General features: G+C 30.8%; 2 protein-coding genes across 2 annotated transcripts in view; one reads left to right on the top strand and one right to left on the bottom strand.

Annotated features, from left to right (window-relative positions):
• Positions 1 to 15,431, bottom strand: part of Gycbeta100B (guanylate cyclase soluble subunit beta-1-like) — a 15,968-nt gene extending 537 nt beyond the window's left edge. Inside the window, exons 1-14 of the mRNA XM_015317765.2 lie at positions 15,145 to 15,431; positions 14,597 to 14,995; positions 14,034 to 14,107; positions 10,356 to 10,456; positions 9,758 to 9,876; positions 8,797 to 8,952; positions 8,256 to 8,409; positions 7,763 to 7,917; positions 6,700 to 6,828; positions 6,249 to 6,331; positions 5,417 to 5,587; positions 4,694 to 4,931; positions 4,314 to 4,454; positions 3,957 to 4,114 (exon numbers count right to left, since the gene is read on the bottom strand). Of these exons, the coding sequence (XP_015173251.1) occupies positions 3,957 to 4,114; positions 4,314 to 4,454; positions 4,694 to 4,931; positions 5,417 to 5,587; positions 6,249 to 6,331; positions 6,700 to 6,828; positions 7,763 to 7,917; positions 8,256 to 8,409; positions 8,797 to 8,952; positions 9,758 to 9,876; positions 10,356 to 10,456; positions 14,034 to 14,107; positions 14,597 to 14,599 (1,682 nt within the window). The 5' untranslated portion in view covers positions 14,600 to 14,995; positions 15,145 to 15,431. The remainder of the gene's footprint in view (positions 1 to 3,956; positions 4,115 to 4,313; positions 4,455 to 4,693; positions 4,932 to 5,416; positions 5,588 to 6,248; positions 6,332 to 6,699; positions 6,829 to 7,762; positions 7,918 to 8,255; positions 8,410 to 8,796; positions 8,953 to 9,757; positions 9,877 to 10,355; positions 10,457 to 14,033; positions 14,108 to 14,596; positions 14,996 to 15,144) is intronic.
• Positions 3 to 2,954, top strand: stops (SOCS domain-containing protein stops). Its single transcript, XM_015317767.2, has 2 exons — positions 3 to 536; positions 1,126 to 2,954. Exons 1-2 carry the CDS (start codon positions 407 to 409, stop codon positions 2,028 to 2,030), a joined length of 1,035 nt encoding a protein of 344 aa, XP_015173253.1. The 5' UTR covers positions 3 to 406; the 3' UTR covers positions 2,031 to 2,954.

The raw sequence follows: 15,431 nt of genomic DNA, 5'->3' as shown, positions 1-15,431 counted from the left end.
AATAATAACAAAATTTATATGAGTAAACAATATTAAATAAATTCTCTGAATTTTATTTTGTTTCTAATCAAAGATTTAATTTTAATCAATTTTCATGACACGCAATTGAAAACGTAAAATTTGTTAGGAAAATATATAGCATAGGAGAGAATTTACCGGTGAAGCCCTTTAAATATTTTACGTAAGGTTTAAATGAATTAGTTCCCCTCTTGTACTTCGTTCAGTTAACATGGTAGTCGATGATTCAGAGGTCGACAATCATGAGAATGTTTCATTACTTATAGACTTATAGTATCGGACGTTTTCAGTTTTTGGTTGAAATCTTTCTTCTTTTATTTATTTATTTTTTTTTTTTTTTAACTATTGTGATCAAGCTTATTGAGAAAATTGTAATCATCTTAGAAAGATGGAAGTGCTTATTGACTGTTACTTCGACAGATTGTTTGCCGAGTTGGAACGCAGTTGTCTCGCATCGCGATACAAGCGACGAGAACTGGTCGGATATTTTTCAGATGTCATAAACAGTTGTGCGGAAGGTAATATAACCTCTGTAATATATTTCTAACTTCTTTAAAGTGAATACGCTTGAAAAGCAATTGAAAAAATTGGAAACGACGATGGAGAAACTGGTGGTTTATTGGACAGACATTTGTTACCTTCGCTTTTACCGATTTACCAAGTCAAGGAGTAATAGAGCGAAGAGTTAAGAACGATCTGGAATGAAAATTCGATAATCGATAAGAGACAAGCTTAAATTTAATATTCCAAATAGATTTAATCAAACGTGTTTATATAATCAAATTTTTTACCCCTACGAAAAGTTATTCAAACACAATTGCCAATTATTTGCATTTTTCAAATTTGTTTTGTTCATATTTTTTTTTCACGATTTTAGATGTAAAAAGATTACGAAATAATGATACAAAACGATAATAAAATTTTAACATGTACTTCGACCTTTTGTTGAGTCATCAATGGCCTATTGCCTTCAGATATTAAATAAAACTTTTATTTTTCGAACTAAACGATAGAGGGGAAGAAAAATGTTTATTTAATAAGTTGAATATTAATGATTATTGTAATTATTATAGTAATTTATTTAGTTTTTTCTGTTTTTAAATTTAGCGGAGAAATTGGACAAACAAGACGTCTGCGAGAGAATAGTAGAATCTGCTCTACGTTATCACAACATTACCATGATGGAAAATGGTCAAGTTTGTTTATTAGGAAAATTTCATAATGTTCTTTATGTAGCAGCCAAACTTTGTTTCGATTGGAAGTTACGCAATAACGAGATAGTTACTCGTTTGTTAAATGACATATTTTATTGCGAGAAGACATTTGAAAGGATTTTTGTGGGAGCTATATTTGGTATTAGAGTGACGCATTTCTTATCTGGTTGGAAAAGCGACTTTGAAGATCGGGAGGAAAATATCAATGCTTTGATATACTTTATGGATCATGCGGTTAAAGGTAAATTGGAATATCGTTGCGCATCATCTACTATAAAATCTCGTTTTATCGACGTTCCAATGGAATCTTATGGTCAAGTTGTTCCACTCAGAGTTGCGATTCAACATGGTGCACCTGATATACTTATGATAATGTTGCGATATGGTGCATCGATAGAATCAGACAAGCTAGCACCTTCACCGATAGAAATTCTCCTTGCTAAATTGAACGAGTTCGATGTTCCATTGGATAAAGAAAAAAGAAACTTTCCGAAAGATTTAGTAATATGTTTGAAATTATTACTAAGAACTATACCTACGGCAAATGTAAAAACACCAACTCATATAGCTGCTCAAAGTGGAGTCTTTAGCGTAGCCATGTACGAACATTACCCTAATCTTGTGGAACGAAATCTTGTGCCTCCGGAAAGAAGTGGATTGTGTCCACCAGAATTAATGCATCTTTGTCGTTGTAATATAAGAGAAACATTGTTTAGAAATTGGGCTCTTCCACACGGCATTCAAAGTCTTCAAATACCTCAGACTTTGAGAAATTATTTGGATATAATGTACGATTGATCGAAATTCATTTCATAGTTCTTCCATATAAATAAGAAAAAGGAAATGAATCTTATGGAAGTCGTTGATTACGACGCTGGCTCATTTGGAACGAGAAAAGAAATGGATAAATGATTCCAGAAGTAGAAAAGATTCTCCTTATCGGTTGATTGGTGTTCATTAGGATCGATAAAAACAAGTTCTTTGTAAAAAGTATAGACGATCATGCGGCTCTATAGCCATTATGGTAAAACTATACAATGAACTAAAGCGCTTTCTAATCTCTTGATCTCCCTAATACTTCAGACTATTTTTTCGATTAAAGTATCGTAATTAATTTAATACTGAGAGTCTTAATCGAATTACGGAATTGTTTTTATCTAACTTTGAACGAATCTAAAGTGTATATCGGATTGAGAAAATTGAAGAAAAATACTCTCCTAAACGAGAAAATTATATGAAGAAGGATCACTTAAGATGAATTAAAGGTAGAATATTATCTTAACACTTAGGTATCAATAATTTTCTGATACAAAAATGAATTCGAACTTGTTGGTAAATATTTTTTAACGCGCCATTAGGCTAATTCGTTACTTTTCGTAATTAACTGTCCGTTATATTTCTTATAAAAAAAACTTTCAAGTTTATTGGTCATTGATCGATGATAAAAGGTAACAGATGTAAGTTAAAGGAACTTGCGTCAAGCACAACGGATAACGTGTAAATTACGAGAAAACTATCCGTAATATTGGCATAAGCGACGTTCTCGTAAATCATAGAGAATTCCCTGTGCGACTGAACGAGAAGGGAAACGGCTTTCCCTCGTCGATAGTACGAACCGATCGATAATTGCGAGTAATATTACGACCTTACGACACGCGTGCACACCTTCTCCTTTTGGAAAATTCGTACCTAAATATACGTAAATACCTGTGTACGTATTAACGCAACCAACGCAAGGCTGAGAACATTACGGCGAACGGTATGTGGCTAGTGTCGATGAAAGAGAGTTGAAAGAAAAAAAAGAAAGCGGACGAATGAAGAAAAAAAAAAAAAGAACAGAAAAAATAATTGCCTCTTACCTCGGTGCGAACCGCCCAGCACGATTTAATCGCTCGTTTCGTTCTCCCGCGTTTGCCTTCGAGTTCGCTATAGTCGCATATATCGTTTGTGTGTGTGTGTGTGTGTGTGGGCATGTGTCTATGTATGTATATAGTATATATTTATCTACGACCATTTTAAAAGTCGATCGTATAACTTTCGATGGAAGTCGATGCCTTTTACTTTGCTTCTACGTATAATGCTGATAAAATCCGTTAACTCGAACGCGCGAGCTAAACTTCGAATCAAATTTCAAATTTTAAATCGTATATCTTCAAATTTCAAATTTTGATTCAAAATAAAAAGCAACTTTTTGAAGAGAAAAGATCTACGGGATTAAGCAAATGAAAAAAGATATTTTGAAACGGAAAATCTTTCGAGAAAATATTTTAATATTCGTAGAAATGATGGTGAATGACTTGGCAAGAAATTTTTATAGTATTTTTTTTTTTTTTAACAAATTTTCAAAAATATTTTGCTGAATCGACGTATCATTCCAACGATGAATTTCTAATCGTTTAACCTATGACGATAGACCCTCTATTCTATAATTATTCTTTCAACTAACATAGTTCAAATCTTTCGAGATGATCATGATTGTAGCGAAATGTTGTTTGAATAATAATCTTTTGACAACCTTACAGATTATTGTATCTTACTAATACTTCTAACAAATTTCTATGAAATCAAAGAACGATAATATCTAATTCTTTTATACCACGAATAAAGGACTTTTTCATGATTGAACGACCATGTGAAAATAAGAAATAAGATATCACGCTAATAAACAATAAAATTCTATGAATTGTATTTATAAAAAAAAAAAGAAAATAAAAATACTTTTACCTGTAAGCATTCTCCGAAACGTTTATTTTACCGGGTTCTCCAGTGGTTTCCGTTCGACTTGTAAGATTGACAGTATTTCCAAATAAACAATATCGTGGCATACGATGTCCAATTACACCAGTTACAACTTCACCGCTGTGTATACCGATGGTGATTTTCTGCGAGCAATTTCATTACAAACAATACGCAATCATTTTTCGATAAAGATCAAATAATTCGCATTTTCAATAAGTTTTTTGAATATTGAGATACCGTATTATATTACATATGTCCAGGAAATTAGAAATATACGTTTTATTGTTTAATTGTTATTGTTCTTTTTTTTTTGTACGAAAGAACAAAAAAAGAAATACCAACCACAGGTTCTCCATCGATTTGTACCTCATCCGCGGCAAGATCCATCATATCGAGTGCAAGTCGTGCTATACATCGTGCATGACAACGACACGGTTCCGGTAATCCGCTCACAGCCATATATTTATCTCCCACAGTTTCCACCTGAATTATAAATTTTTTTTTAATAAATTAACGTAATTATTAATTTGTTTATTACATCTAAAATTTCTTTGATTTTTATAAAAATAATTCTACAAATAATCATGAAATCAGATTAACTTCCAACGTTATTTTAAATTTTCGATTACAAATTGAAGACTTGTAATTGCTCGGAGAAAAAAAAAATCAATTGCTATTGCTACAAGTTAATAGCTCGTAGCTGATTAAAGAAATTATTGAACCTTGTAAACGTTGGGATTTTTCTTGGGATCCGTAAGGACGTCGAAAGCAGTATACAGTTGATTGAGCATGTTAACAATCTTCATAGCACCACTAGAATCAGTATGAGCCGCACAATAAGCCCCAAAACCGACGATTCCCGAAAATAGAAGTGTTACGCAATCGTATTTCTTTGCGGGTACTGGTCTCGAATGTCGAAGTTCATTCGCCACAGAAATTGGTAATACTGAGTATAGTAACCTATAAATTATAAGAGATTTTTTTATATTTTATCGACAAAAGTTTCACACACACACACAATGAGAATAATAAAAATAATATTTTATTTAATAATAAAAGATTAAAAAAACTTATTCTATCAATCACAAATGGTCTATTATTAAGAATGTAATTTTCATTTTTATAAAAATTATTAAAATAAAATATAATATAATATTTAAATAAATAAAATATAATATTAATAAATTAATAAAATGAAATATATACTTATTTCATAACGTGAAATTGCAATGTAATCAAATTGAACGATATTTTTTCCATCAAAATAAGGAAAATGAAAGAAAAGCAAATAGAAGTAGAGAAAGAAAAATGTAATTTTCCGAGGAAGAACTTTTTTACAATGCGATAAGCGTTGATTACAGGAGATTTTCATTCAAGCAAAATAGAGGAAGGATCCCGATGGGGATCCCTTTATCAGGAAGTTCCGGCCGAACAGAAATCCTTACCTGTCGGTTTTCTGCTTTTCACCGTCTAGTTCGCGATACGTCTGTTGCAGCTTATCGGTGAGTAATTCCAAGTTTCTTGTCAACTTATAATCCGCTTCGAATTGTTCCGACATCAAGACAAGGTCCCTCGTTGCATCGTGTAATGGTACATCGCTTAGGTATAAACCACGTCTACGTACCATCAATCAAAAATTAATATAATTATTTAATCTTTCAAATGTTCTACTTGATCATCTCGTTTTTTATTATAGATATTTTTTGTTATTTATAAATAATAAAAATAGTTTTACGAATGTATAATAAAAATACGATTGACGATGCACACTTGATATTTTTCTATATAAGAAATTCATTAAATAAAGAAATATACGACTTTAAATTTGTTATTCTTTCATCTTTCCTTCTTATTCTTTCATCTTTCCTTCTTATTCTTTCCTACTTTAAATGACATAGAAAAGAAGTTCTTTCTAAAAAGTATAAAAGTTATATATATGATGTATGTATGTGTGTTTAGATACGTATGCGTAACCAGTTGCGATTCGAAGAGAAAGAAGAATGAGCACAGGTAATGTCCTTAGGAAAGTAGAAAGTTCTTGCTTCTTGAGTAGGATAAAAGTTAAATTCGACTTGGGTGGGAGCAAAACTACTTGCTAAATCATGCTTCTTCCTTCGTAGAAATAGACTGTGTTAAGTTTGAAAGGAACTTAAATAGGTAGTAAACTGACAGACAAGTAGAAGAGTATCATGCAATAGTGATATTGTGATGTAATCGACAAAGATTTACAATCTAGCTATATAATCTACTATTTGTATATTCTTTACAATCAATTACCTCGTAAGGTCGTCGAGATTCATGACACTTGGATAAGAGAGGAAAATCGTCAGATCGCTCTCAGGTATGTATAACATTTGACCCTTTAACAAAAAAAGGAGAATATTTCGTCACGAAATAAAGCGAGAAATGTAAATTTCTTGAATGACTAGTATTCCATTCAACGATCAAACTTCTTTTGCGCGAATGCAAATGTAATTTGTGTTTTAAATGACTATTATCCTTTGAGGGAAGAAAAAACAAAAGAAAAAAAAATCCAATCACTTGGTGTAATGGATATACCGAGAAAATGACTTCGTAAAAGACAAGTTGAGTCGAGTCAAATTCATACTTGACTAGTTATGTGATCTTCAATCAAACAAATTTCAATCGTACTTTTTCTACTATCAAAATTAATCATATTCTAAAGTGATATTGATTTTTATAAATTAATTGTGATCATTTTACTAACCTTAAGACGTAGATACGCGTACTCTTCCGAGGATGCAACGCGCATCATTCCCTTTTTAGTCCTCAACACGTAGACAGTGTTTATGTGTGACAGTATGTTTTCAAATGTTAATTCCAAATGCGGCCTGACCTAGGAAGTCGACGACATTATGCAGCCTTGTTTTGCGAGAATTTATTTATCGGGTGCGGAAGTAATGTGCCAGAATTCATAATGCAGTTCGCTGGAATATAATTGACCATCAAAACTCTTTTCGTATGGAGTAGAAATGTCCTGTATAGACTAATTGTCAATATAAAATTGTGGATAGATATTTATGTGTACCTATATCTATTGAAAATTTGATAACTTAAACTAATTTTCTGACATCTCTACTTGAATCTTAAAGTATATATTTTGCTTATAGAACGTATCTTATTACGATACAAAAAATATTATAGAAACTAGACAAGAGTAAATATAAGAAAGAACACATGAGAACTATTTGATTCTCTTCGTACAAGTAATCGTATTGAGATAAAATAAAAATAAAATTGAAAATATCTAGTATTTATATCGTATTTATATCGTATTTATGTCTATATGCAATATATAGTAACGAACATGATGCTAATACGTAAACGTAATAACGTAACTAAACTGGACACAATGCTCGTGTCACATCCCTAGCAATAAACTGAATTCGAAAGATGTATGATAGTGTGAGCATGAATATGGATGAATTATAGGAGAGAGAGAGGTTTGGCAACGAGGAATACACGACGCAATTATGTTAGCTCGTTACTTGGTAACAATTAAGATCGAGTTTCGAAAATTAGCCTGGGAAATTAGGCTAGTGAAAGCAAATTAATTATAAATTAATATCATCAGGTAATATTTCAAATAAACCGTCTACAAACGCGATACAATTTCAATTTTGAGATATGATTTTCATATTAATGTTTTAATTCAATATTCAATAACGAGCAAAAATTATACGAATGAAAAAATTGTTAAAAAAAATAAAAAAGAAAAATAATCGAAATTGCCAAAATTATTCTATGCAAATATGAATTTTTTTACTTACGGCGAAGAGTATGTCGGTTAATTTGCAGTTACCACTGGAGACCTGTGGTAAAATACGAGTGATGGTGTAGCCTGTTTGGACTATCGTGAGATCCCGGTCGAACATAATATGGAAAGGAAATACTCTGCAAAACGTAGTGGGGCTCACCTTTGGTTCTACGACAACCAATGAAAAAAAAAATGTCTATGTAGCCTGTTTTTAAAATATTGAAAATATGTGCACAGAAATATATATCCATGTATGCATATTCAAGTAAAATTTCATAAGCTTTTTGATGTTTTATTTAGCGAGGAAAATAATAAAAAATTCAGTCTAAAGAATCGATTTAATAAAAGCGAGCTGATGATTTGAACGAATTTCATACCATCACGTTTTATATAGTCGCGAGCCAGAGTCCCATTAATTCTAACGATAAATCGATTTTCTAATTTAATAGGAATTTTGCATTCCGCATATAGGAAATGTATGTTCGAAAGAAATTTATCTTACTCACCAGCAGACAACATTTCATGTTCAACGATCATAGAATTGGAAACGACACCAGGTCCCGATGTATTGGTTATCAAGAATTGCACGTGATCACATTCATTTTTCGTCTTTAGGATCTCCATATCCACATCTGTCCCGTGAAGCTTTTTCGCCACGGTCTGCGGAATAGAAAATTCTATATATATACTCTTTCTCCATCTCAAAACATGTTATATCACGTATACACATATTTTCCGTAATATTTTTAACGATGTTTTTGGCGAGTGTTCAAATCTTCAACGTCTATAAAATATCTACATTTCCTCGGTTAAAGAAAAAAAAAAAAGCAGAGTTATTCTGCATTTCTATGAAATTGAGAATATTTGATTAGATATTTTCACGAAATGTGAGATAGCATTATGCATCTATGTAATATTTCATAGACGGATGGAAAGATGTATTACGTAACAAAAAAATTGTCTCTCATCTAACATAATATATGACATTCTATAATATTTCGTATAAAAAATAAGAATAAGTATATAATAATAGACATATAAATATACCTTAACAATTCCAATAACGATGTGTTCCAAACCCGGTCGATCCGAATAATAGTGCAATACCAAAGCACCATCCTCCGGTCTTTCTGTACATCGAAAAGATGGTGCCCTCATTCCAGGATACAAAGTACCCAAATGATCATGAAGAGCATCTAAATTCTACAATAACAAAAACGCTTATCTTCGAAATACGTGTTCTCGCATTTATAATAACGCATTTAATTAAATTCAATATTTGATATTTTAAATAATAGATATTAACCACAATAAAAACAATAATTAACTAGGATATTTAATCCTATTGTATATAATAATATAAAGAAGAAAAAGATTCAAAGAAATGATTCTATGACGTTTTGCTAGCAAGGTAGAAAAATGTCTAAAGTCGTTTTACTGGAAAGAACAGATCGTGAAAATGATTGAACACGACATTTTCGAAACACTGTAAAGGATGAGAGGAAAATAAGATTTTTCAAAGATTATGACAAGAACGTAGAGTAGTAAAACGTGAAACCACGTGTGATAAAAGTTGGAAATAAAAAATCCGAGGGAGAAGAAGCTTCTTAATGGGTTTCACCTGTTTTCTTATCTTATGGTATCTCTTTTTCATTCCCCTTCTTACTCTAAAACGTTTGTTTTGTCTGAAAAAAATTGCTTATCCTGACTCGACTCGTTTATCTAAATAGAATCTTTTTCTAAATCATCCCCCTTGACCGATGTGTCTCTAATACGTTTGCAAGAACGATGGATGACTTGTCTTAACGAAGAACCGATTAAATGAGAAGTATCAAGATGAATTATGACATATCATTGTTATCACGAATACATCAAAAATACAAGAATCATGTTAATGGAATTAATTTTGAAAAAATATTTACACACTTTGAAAATACACAAAATTTATAATATCAAAATCAAGTAAATTTGATTACAAATTATTATTAATTTAAAAATTTTGCTTTACCTGCAAGAAGTCTCTGGGTGTTGCTCCAAGAACTTGAAGGATTTTGTCATATCCAGAATCCTGACAGAAGTCGAAGAACATTCGACCGAAAAGTTCTAATATATCATTTGCAGGAATGTCTGGGAAATGAAATAAACTTACTTAGTGACTATAGAACTTGTTTACAGCTGCAACAGATTATTACAGTTAAACTTTCGTACACACTTATATTTCATGAATTGTTTCATTATTATATAAGTATTTGGTTTAATTATTTACACGGTGACATCATTATGTGGTTAATATGGTTAATTATTATATTACATTTGTTTGACTTTCCCAGGTGGTTATTATGAGATGGTAAATTGTCCATAATACATCAAATATTACATATCATTGCGTATGAATAATATAATATAATTCTGTTCTCACATTTTCCACATTTATTTTGTTTGAATAATAAATTTGAATAATTGAACAATATCATACAGATATTTCTATATAAAATACTTGAATTAAAATAAAACCGCGAATTATATTGAAAAATATGAATACATCTATTAAACACGGTTATATAAATATTGATCGTGTTAAGAAAAAAAAATAATAATATACATACTCAATCGATTGACAGCCGCTCCTATAAGATTATAGGTAATTTCATCATCATAAATTTGTCGTACTAGAAATTGTCCATCCATATTAATGGCAGCATCTTTCCTGGAGCAATAAAAATGTGGGAATTTAATCTGCTCATATAAGCATACCTATGAGAGCAATTAAATGTAAAGGAAGATTAACAATGACATATAGAAGCAATAAAATATAAGAGATAGCTTGTAAAACGTGCAAACAAGATAGTATTTAACAATTATATTCGCGTTTAAATTAACTATGAAAGGTATACAAATTACAAGGTGCAATAACAACTATTCATGGACCCTCTGGTAAATAATGAAGAAAGCATGATACAGAGCCCTAGGAATATTAGGTTTCTTTAATAAGACTTTACTCTTTTTACTTCGATAAATATGTACCAACATTTATGTTGGTTTTATCTTCTTTTTAATTGCTCATAGTATATTTTGTAACGAAGCTAAATATTTTAATAATCAAAATCATCTTATTTAAATACATACTTTTCCTATTTATTTGTTTAATATTTTTGTTCCTTTGATATCATTTAATTTTAAAAATTACTTTCCATAAGCTTTACATAATTTTTAAATTTTACATAATATTAATTGGAATTCCTTACTTTTATATCAATTAAAACAAATTAAAATTATATAAGAAAATATGAACTTTGAAATTTAATCATAAATTTTATAAAGAACAATGTTTAAGTGAAACATAATCAAATTATGATATTCGAAGTAAGGAAGAAGTTCGAAATAAAGACGTGCAATTTGCAAACACGACGCCATTGCCGTGAGAGCAACCGTGAAACCTCATTTAGGCTGAGTAAAGTGACCCTCTTATATGAGCCTCTAAGTGCCTTCGTAGCATTTCAGTTTCAGGGTAACTTCTATTTTCAGTACAATGGCGAAATACAGACTACGTGAAAATTGTTGTCGCCCTATACGTAACAATTCCTTCTAATTAAAATTAAATCAATTCTTATTAAAATTTCTTCGAAAATAGAACACATCTTGAAAATATCAATCGATATAATGATAATAAACTATATTTATATCAACCTTCATTAACAAAATTACTTATTAGATATTACTATTTAATCTTTCAGTTGTCTAGTTTCAATTAAATCATTAATTAATTCTCAACATAGAAAATATACCAGAGATGAATTTGCTCGTTTATCATTATTATTATTATTATAACAAACTATTCCAACACGTCCTAAAGCTATTGAAACATATGTATGCTAATTTGATTCTAATAATTGTTATGAATTAAATATTATTTCTATTACTTAGAAAATATATAATACATATTTTGATCGTGTTTTAATAAGATTGTTTCGTTACGAGATTCATCATAGATATTCTCATAATTATGGAAGTAAAATTAATGATGATTTAATGAAGATAGAAAAACAATATTTTACTTGAAGCGATCTTAAAATGATATTCTATTTTCGATAAATTTAACAAAAAAAAAAAAAAAACTGCATTCACATTTTAACCTTCTCGAAGATAACTTGGATATTTTGAAGTATTCTATAATTACAAGATTATACAGCAAGTATGATTAAAGATTCAATCAAATAACTTCATTAAAATAATTAGTAGCGCTTCAAATAGTCGTAATAAATGAAATTAGAAAGTGATCTATAATAAAAAGATATTTTCTCGTAAAATTTACAATTACTTTTACTCGTTAAATTTCTTTTTTTCTCTCTTTATTTTACTGTTTTTAATCAACCCTTTGTAGAAATTGAATAGTTCAGCTAAAGCGTTTAAAATAAAATACCCTGTAATCCCTCGTACAGACTCGACAGTCGTAGGTGGATAACCAGATGGAGTAAACGATGGGATTTTCTGTTGAGACGTAAAAAAAAAGTAAAAGTATCTAAGCGAGATTTCGAAAATAATGGAATCGTCTTTCGTTTGAAGAAAAACGAGGCAAACGAACGAGCTTTTAGGCAATGTGCTAAGAGTTGAAAGGTTTCGTGTAATGCAATCTTTCGTTCATTTGCTTGTAATTCGAACTTTCATGACAGCATTTACTCTTTCTTAAGAACCCTTTATGCTAGGAAAAATAAATTGCATTTTATACGTATTAACTTAAAAGGTAATATTACAAACAATCTGCTCTTTTATTAAACTTTATGAAAGATAAAAAATTAAACCTTATTAAATGATGTTTTATCTTTTGCAAAAAAATTTTTCAATTTCAATAAATTTAAAAAAAAATTCAACAGTTTTATTAACAACTGAAACATACTTTAAGAAAATTATATCACAATTTTAAAAAGTAATAGTATGATTGTAAAAAAAGACACAAGTGTAATTTATATTCAAGTATTGAAGCTTGACAAATACAAAGGATCATAATATTGAGTACAATCAGTACTCGAAACAATACAGACTACCGTGAAAAGCTTAAATTATTCTTTTCAAGTTGATATCATTGTGTTCAAAAAGATATCATATCAAGTTAATATTGTTTATTCATTTTATTATGATATTTGATACTTTAAAAATTAAATGTAATAAACAACCTAGACAGTTTCTTTATATTAAATAATCTAATATTGTATGATAAAAACCTTTATTCGCAATTTTGATATTAAATAGACAAAAGAAACAACAATTTAGTAGGTTTTGCTAGTTCTGTCTTGCATAAAAATTAAATTCAGTTTAAAAATCATTAAGAAATAAAACACATACCACGTATGTTTACTGAGCAAGCTTGAAAAGTGTTGAATGTATATGCAAGTGACAAGAATATTTATACGATACAAAAGAGTTAATTTATAGCTTCATTTACTTACCCGAATGACCTACGTCCATCTTTTCTTTTTCTCCAATAAAATTAAAACAATAAAAAGCAAAAAAAAAGATCCATAATTTTATTTGTTTTTATATAAATATTCCGATGATTCTGTATAACGTAAAAATTGTACACATGTCAATATTTTGTTCGTTTTTATATTAATAATGCGACGATACTATATAACGTTCACATTTTATAAACGTCAAATGAATCGAATATTTTATTGAAACTATTTCAATAAAACAAAGTAGATCTAATAAAAATAAATAATTACAATTAGAATAGAAACTTCATTTATAAAAGTAATTTCTTCTTAAAGTTTCCTTTATTTTACTTTAAATCTAAATAGCTTCCAGATAATCAATTTGAGCACTGAGTTCGCTTAGCAAATAATGATTTCTACAAGTTCTATTTACATTGTCCGTTAAGTGAAAGTAAAGACAGAAAAAAATCAACAGATCCGTTTGAGAAAAGGTAAAAAAGGTAAACTGAAAGAAAAATCGTTTTCATGGCTTTTACGGAATTACGAAAGAAAACGAGGTGCATCGATCTTATCGATAAACGACATTGATAGTTGAAAAGCACGTGGTCGGGACAAGAAGGAATACACACTCGATCTATCCAGGACGTGCTGTGAAAACGAAGAAAAACGAGAATCGAACGAGCTAGCTACGTGTCTAAAAAGGTGAAGAGAGGATAAACGTGATACATGTAAACAAGCGATAAAGATAAATACTAAAATCATCTCATGCAGAATAAATTTTCATTTGATGCCGAAAGCAACGATATCTCAGTTAGCTAGCTCTTCTGGTTATTTTCTTTTTTATTTTTTACCTACTTTATTTCATCCCATGTCTCGCTGCCAAAGTTCTTCACAACGAGGAGCTCGAGAGCGTAATTCACGAAACCATACTGCACATATGACAAAAAGCATACAAGAGATAAGGAAACAAAGTTAAAAAGAAGAACAAAAAAGAAAAGTCGATTAAAAACGGAGGGAAAATATGAAAATCACTGGGGGATGATGATCGTTTCAAACGCTCGAGTCAAGGGATGTAATTAAATGAACAAAGCTAAATCTGAGTTGCTGTCACATGCGACACAGTTTTCATGAGTGATTCGAGTCAATGTTAAAGTCGTCCTAAGCTATATCCTCTTTTTATTTATCTCTTTCTTTCTTTCATTTAAAGTTCGTTAAAAATAATTTTCCTTCTCCCAATCTCCCTCTACCCTTTCCCTCTCCTTCTACCTCGCTGCTCGACCTCTTACCCCTTTCCCACCCCCTTTTCCCTACCACCACCTCTATTCACGACGCGTCAAACGAGTGTTCGAGATATCGAAAGAAGATCGGAACGGTGATCGGGAAGAGTTGACAAATCGATCTTTGTTCCGAGAACGTACCATGTCTTAGGTTGATTCTGCGATCTAGCTGACTGGAAACGACGAAATAATCTCTCACTCTTTACGTATCATTCCATTCTAATTGGCATAGGGTGCCGTGTTTACCTCGTGCACACGAGTCGCGTACTGGAAGACGCTCGACTGTACGTTCCGAGACGATAAGTATCGATTTTCTTGCTGGTACGCGCGCCACCTGGTGTACATGCCTCTGTAACATTGCTCCCTCTTCTTTCCTTCTCACCACCCCCCTCTCTTTCTCTCTCTTCGTTTCTCTCTTTAACCCTCTTTCCACATACTCTATCCAACACACCCTCAAAACCACCAACGGCCGGTGCTCTTCTTCGATTCGTAGACCAATGCTACCACTGACAAAGACGATGAGAAAGAAGATGACATGACCTGGAATCGACAAGACTCGATATATCCTCTTTTACTCTTTCCTATTTATTTATTTCTTTCTTTCTTTCTTTATTTTCCTTTTTCCCTTTTATTTCATTCTTTTTACCCGTTTTATTCCTTTTCTCTTACTTACTACTTCGATTTCTTACCTCTAATACCTCTTCTAATCACCTCTCTCTCGTTTTATCCTTCTTCATTCGTTTCTTCCTATCTCATTTTAAACAATTGAATCCTTTACTTATTTGGTACCAGTGAATTCCGTTTGAATCAGTCTGAAAGGCTGTCATGAGTTTGACGTAATTTCGTTGAAACGTTGCCCATCTTGCATTCTAGCTTGGTTGGATTTACTTTGAACTATACCAAATCTTGAGGTCCGATGGTTTAATGAATTAAGAGAGAAGAGAATATTTCCTTCTTGGTTTATTCCAACGAAAAT

This window comes from Polistes dominula, unplaced genomic scaffold (genome assembly GCF_049000335.1).
Source record: "Polistes dominula isolate Pdom_NZ unplaced genomic scaffold, Pdom_raw_medaka contig_24, whole genome shotgun sequence".
Lineage (NCBI taxonomy): Eukaryota > Metazoa > Arthropoda > Insecta > Hymenoptera > Vespidae > Polistes > Polistes dominula.
The sequence above is the reverse complement of the archived record's forward strand: the minus strand, read 5'-3'. Positions and strand labels throughout refer to the sequence as shown.

What these genes read in the sequence shown, in the direction of transcription:
- stops (XM_015317767.2), top strand. Translation starts at nt 407, where the DNA reads ATGGAAGTGCTTATTGACTGTTACTTCGACAGATTGTTTGCCGAGTTG. An exon ending in CATAAACAGTTGTGCGGAAG is followed by an intron (nt 537 to 1,125) that starts GTAATATAACCT and finishes TTTTAAATTTAG; the next exon opens with CGGAGAAATTGGACAAACAA.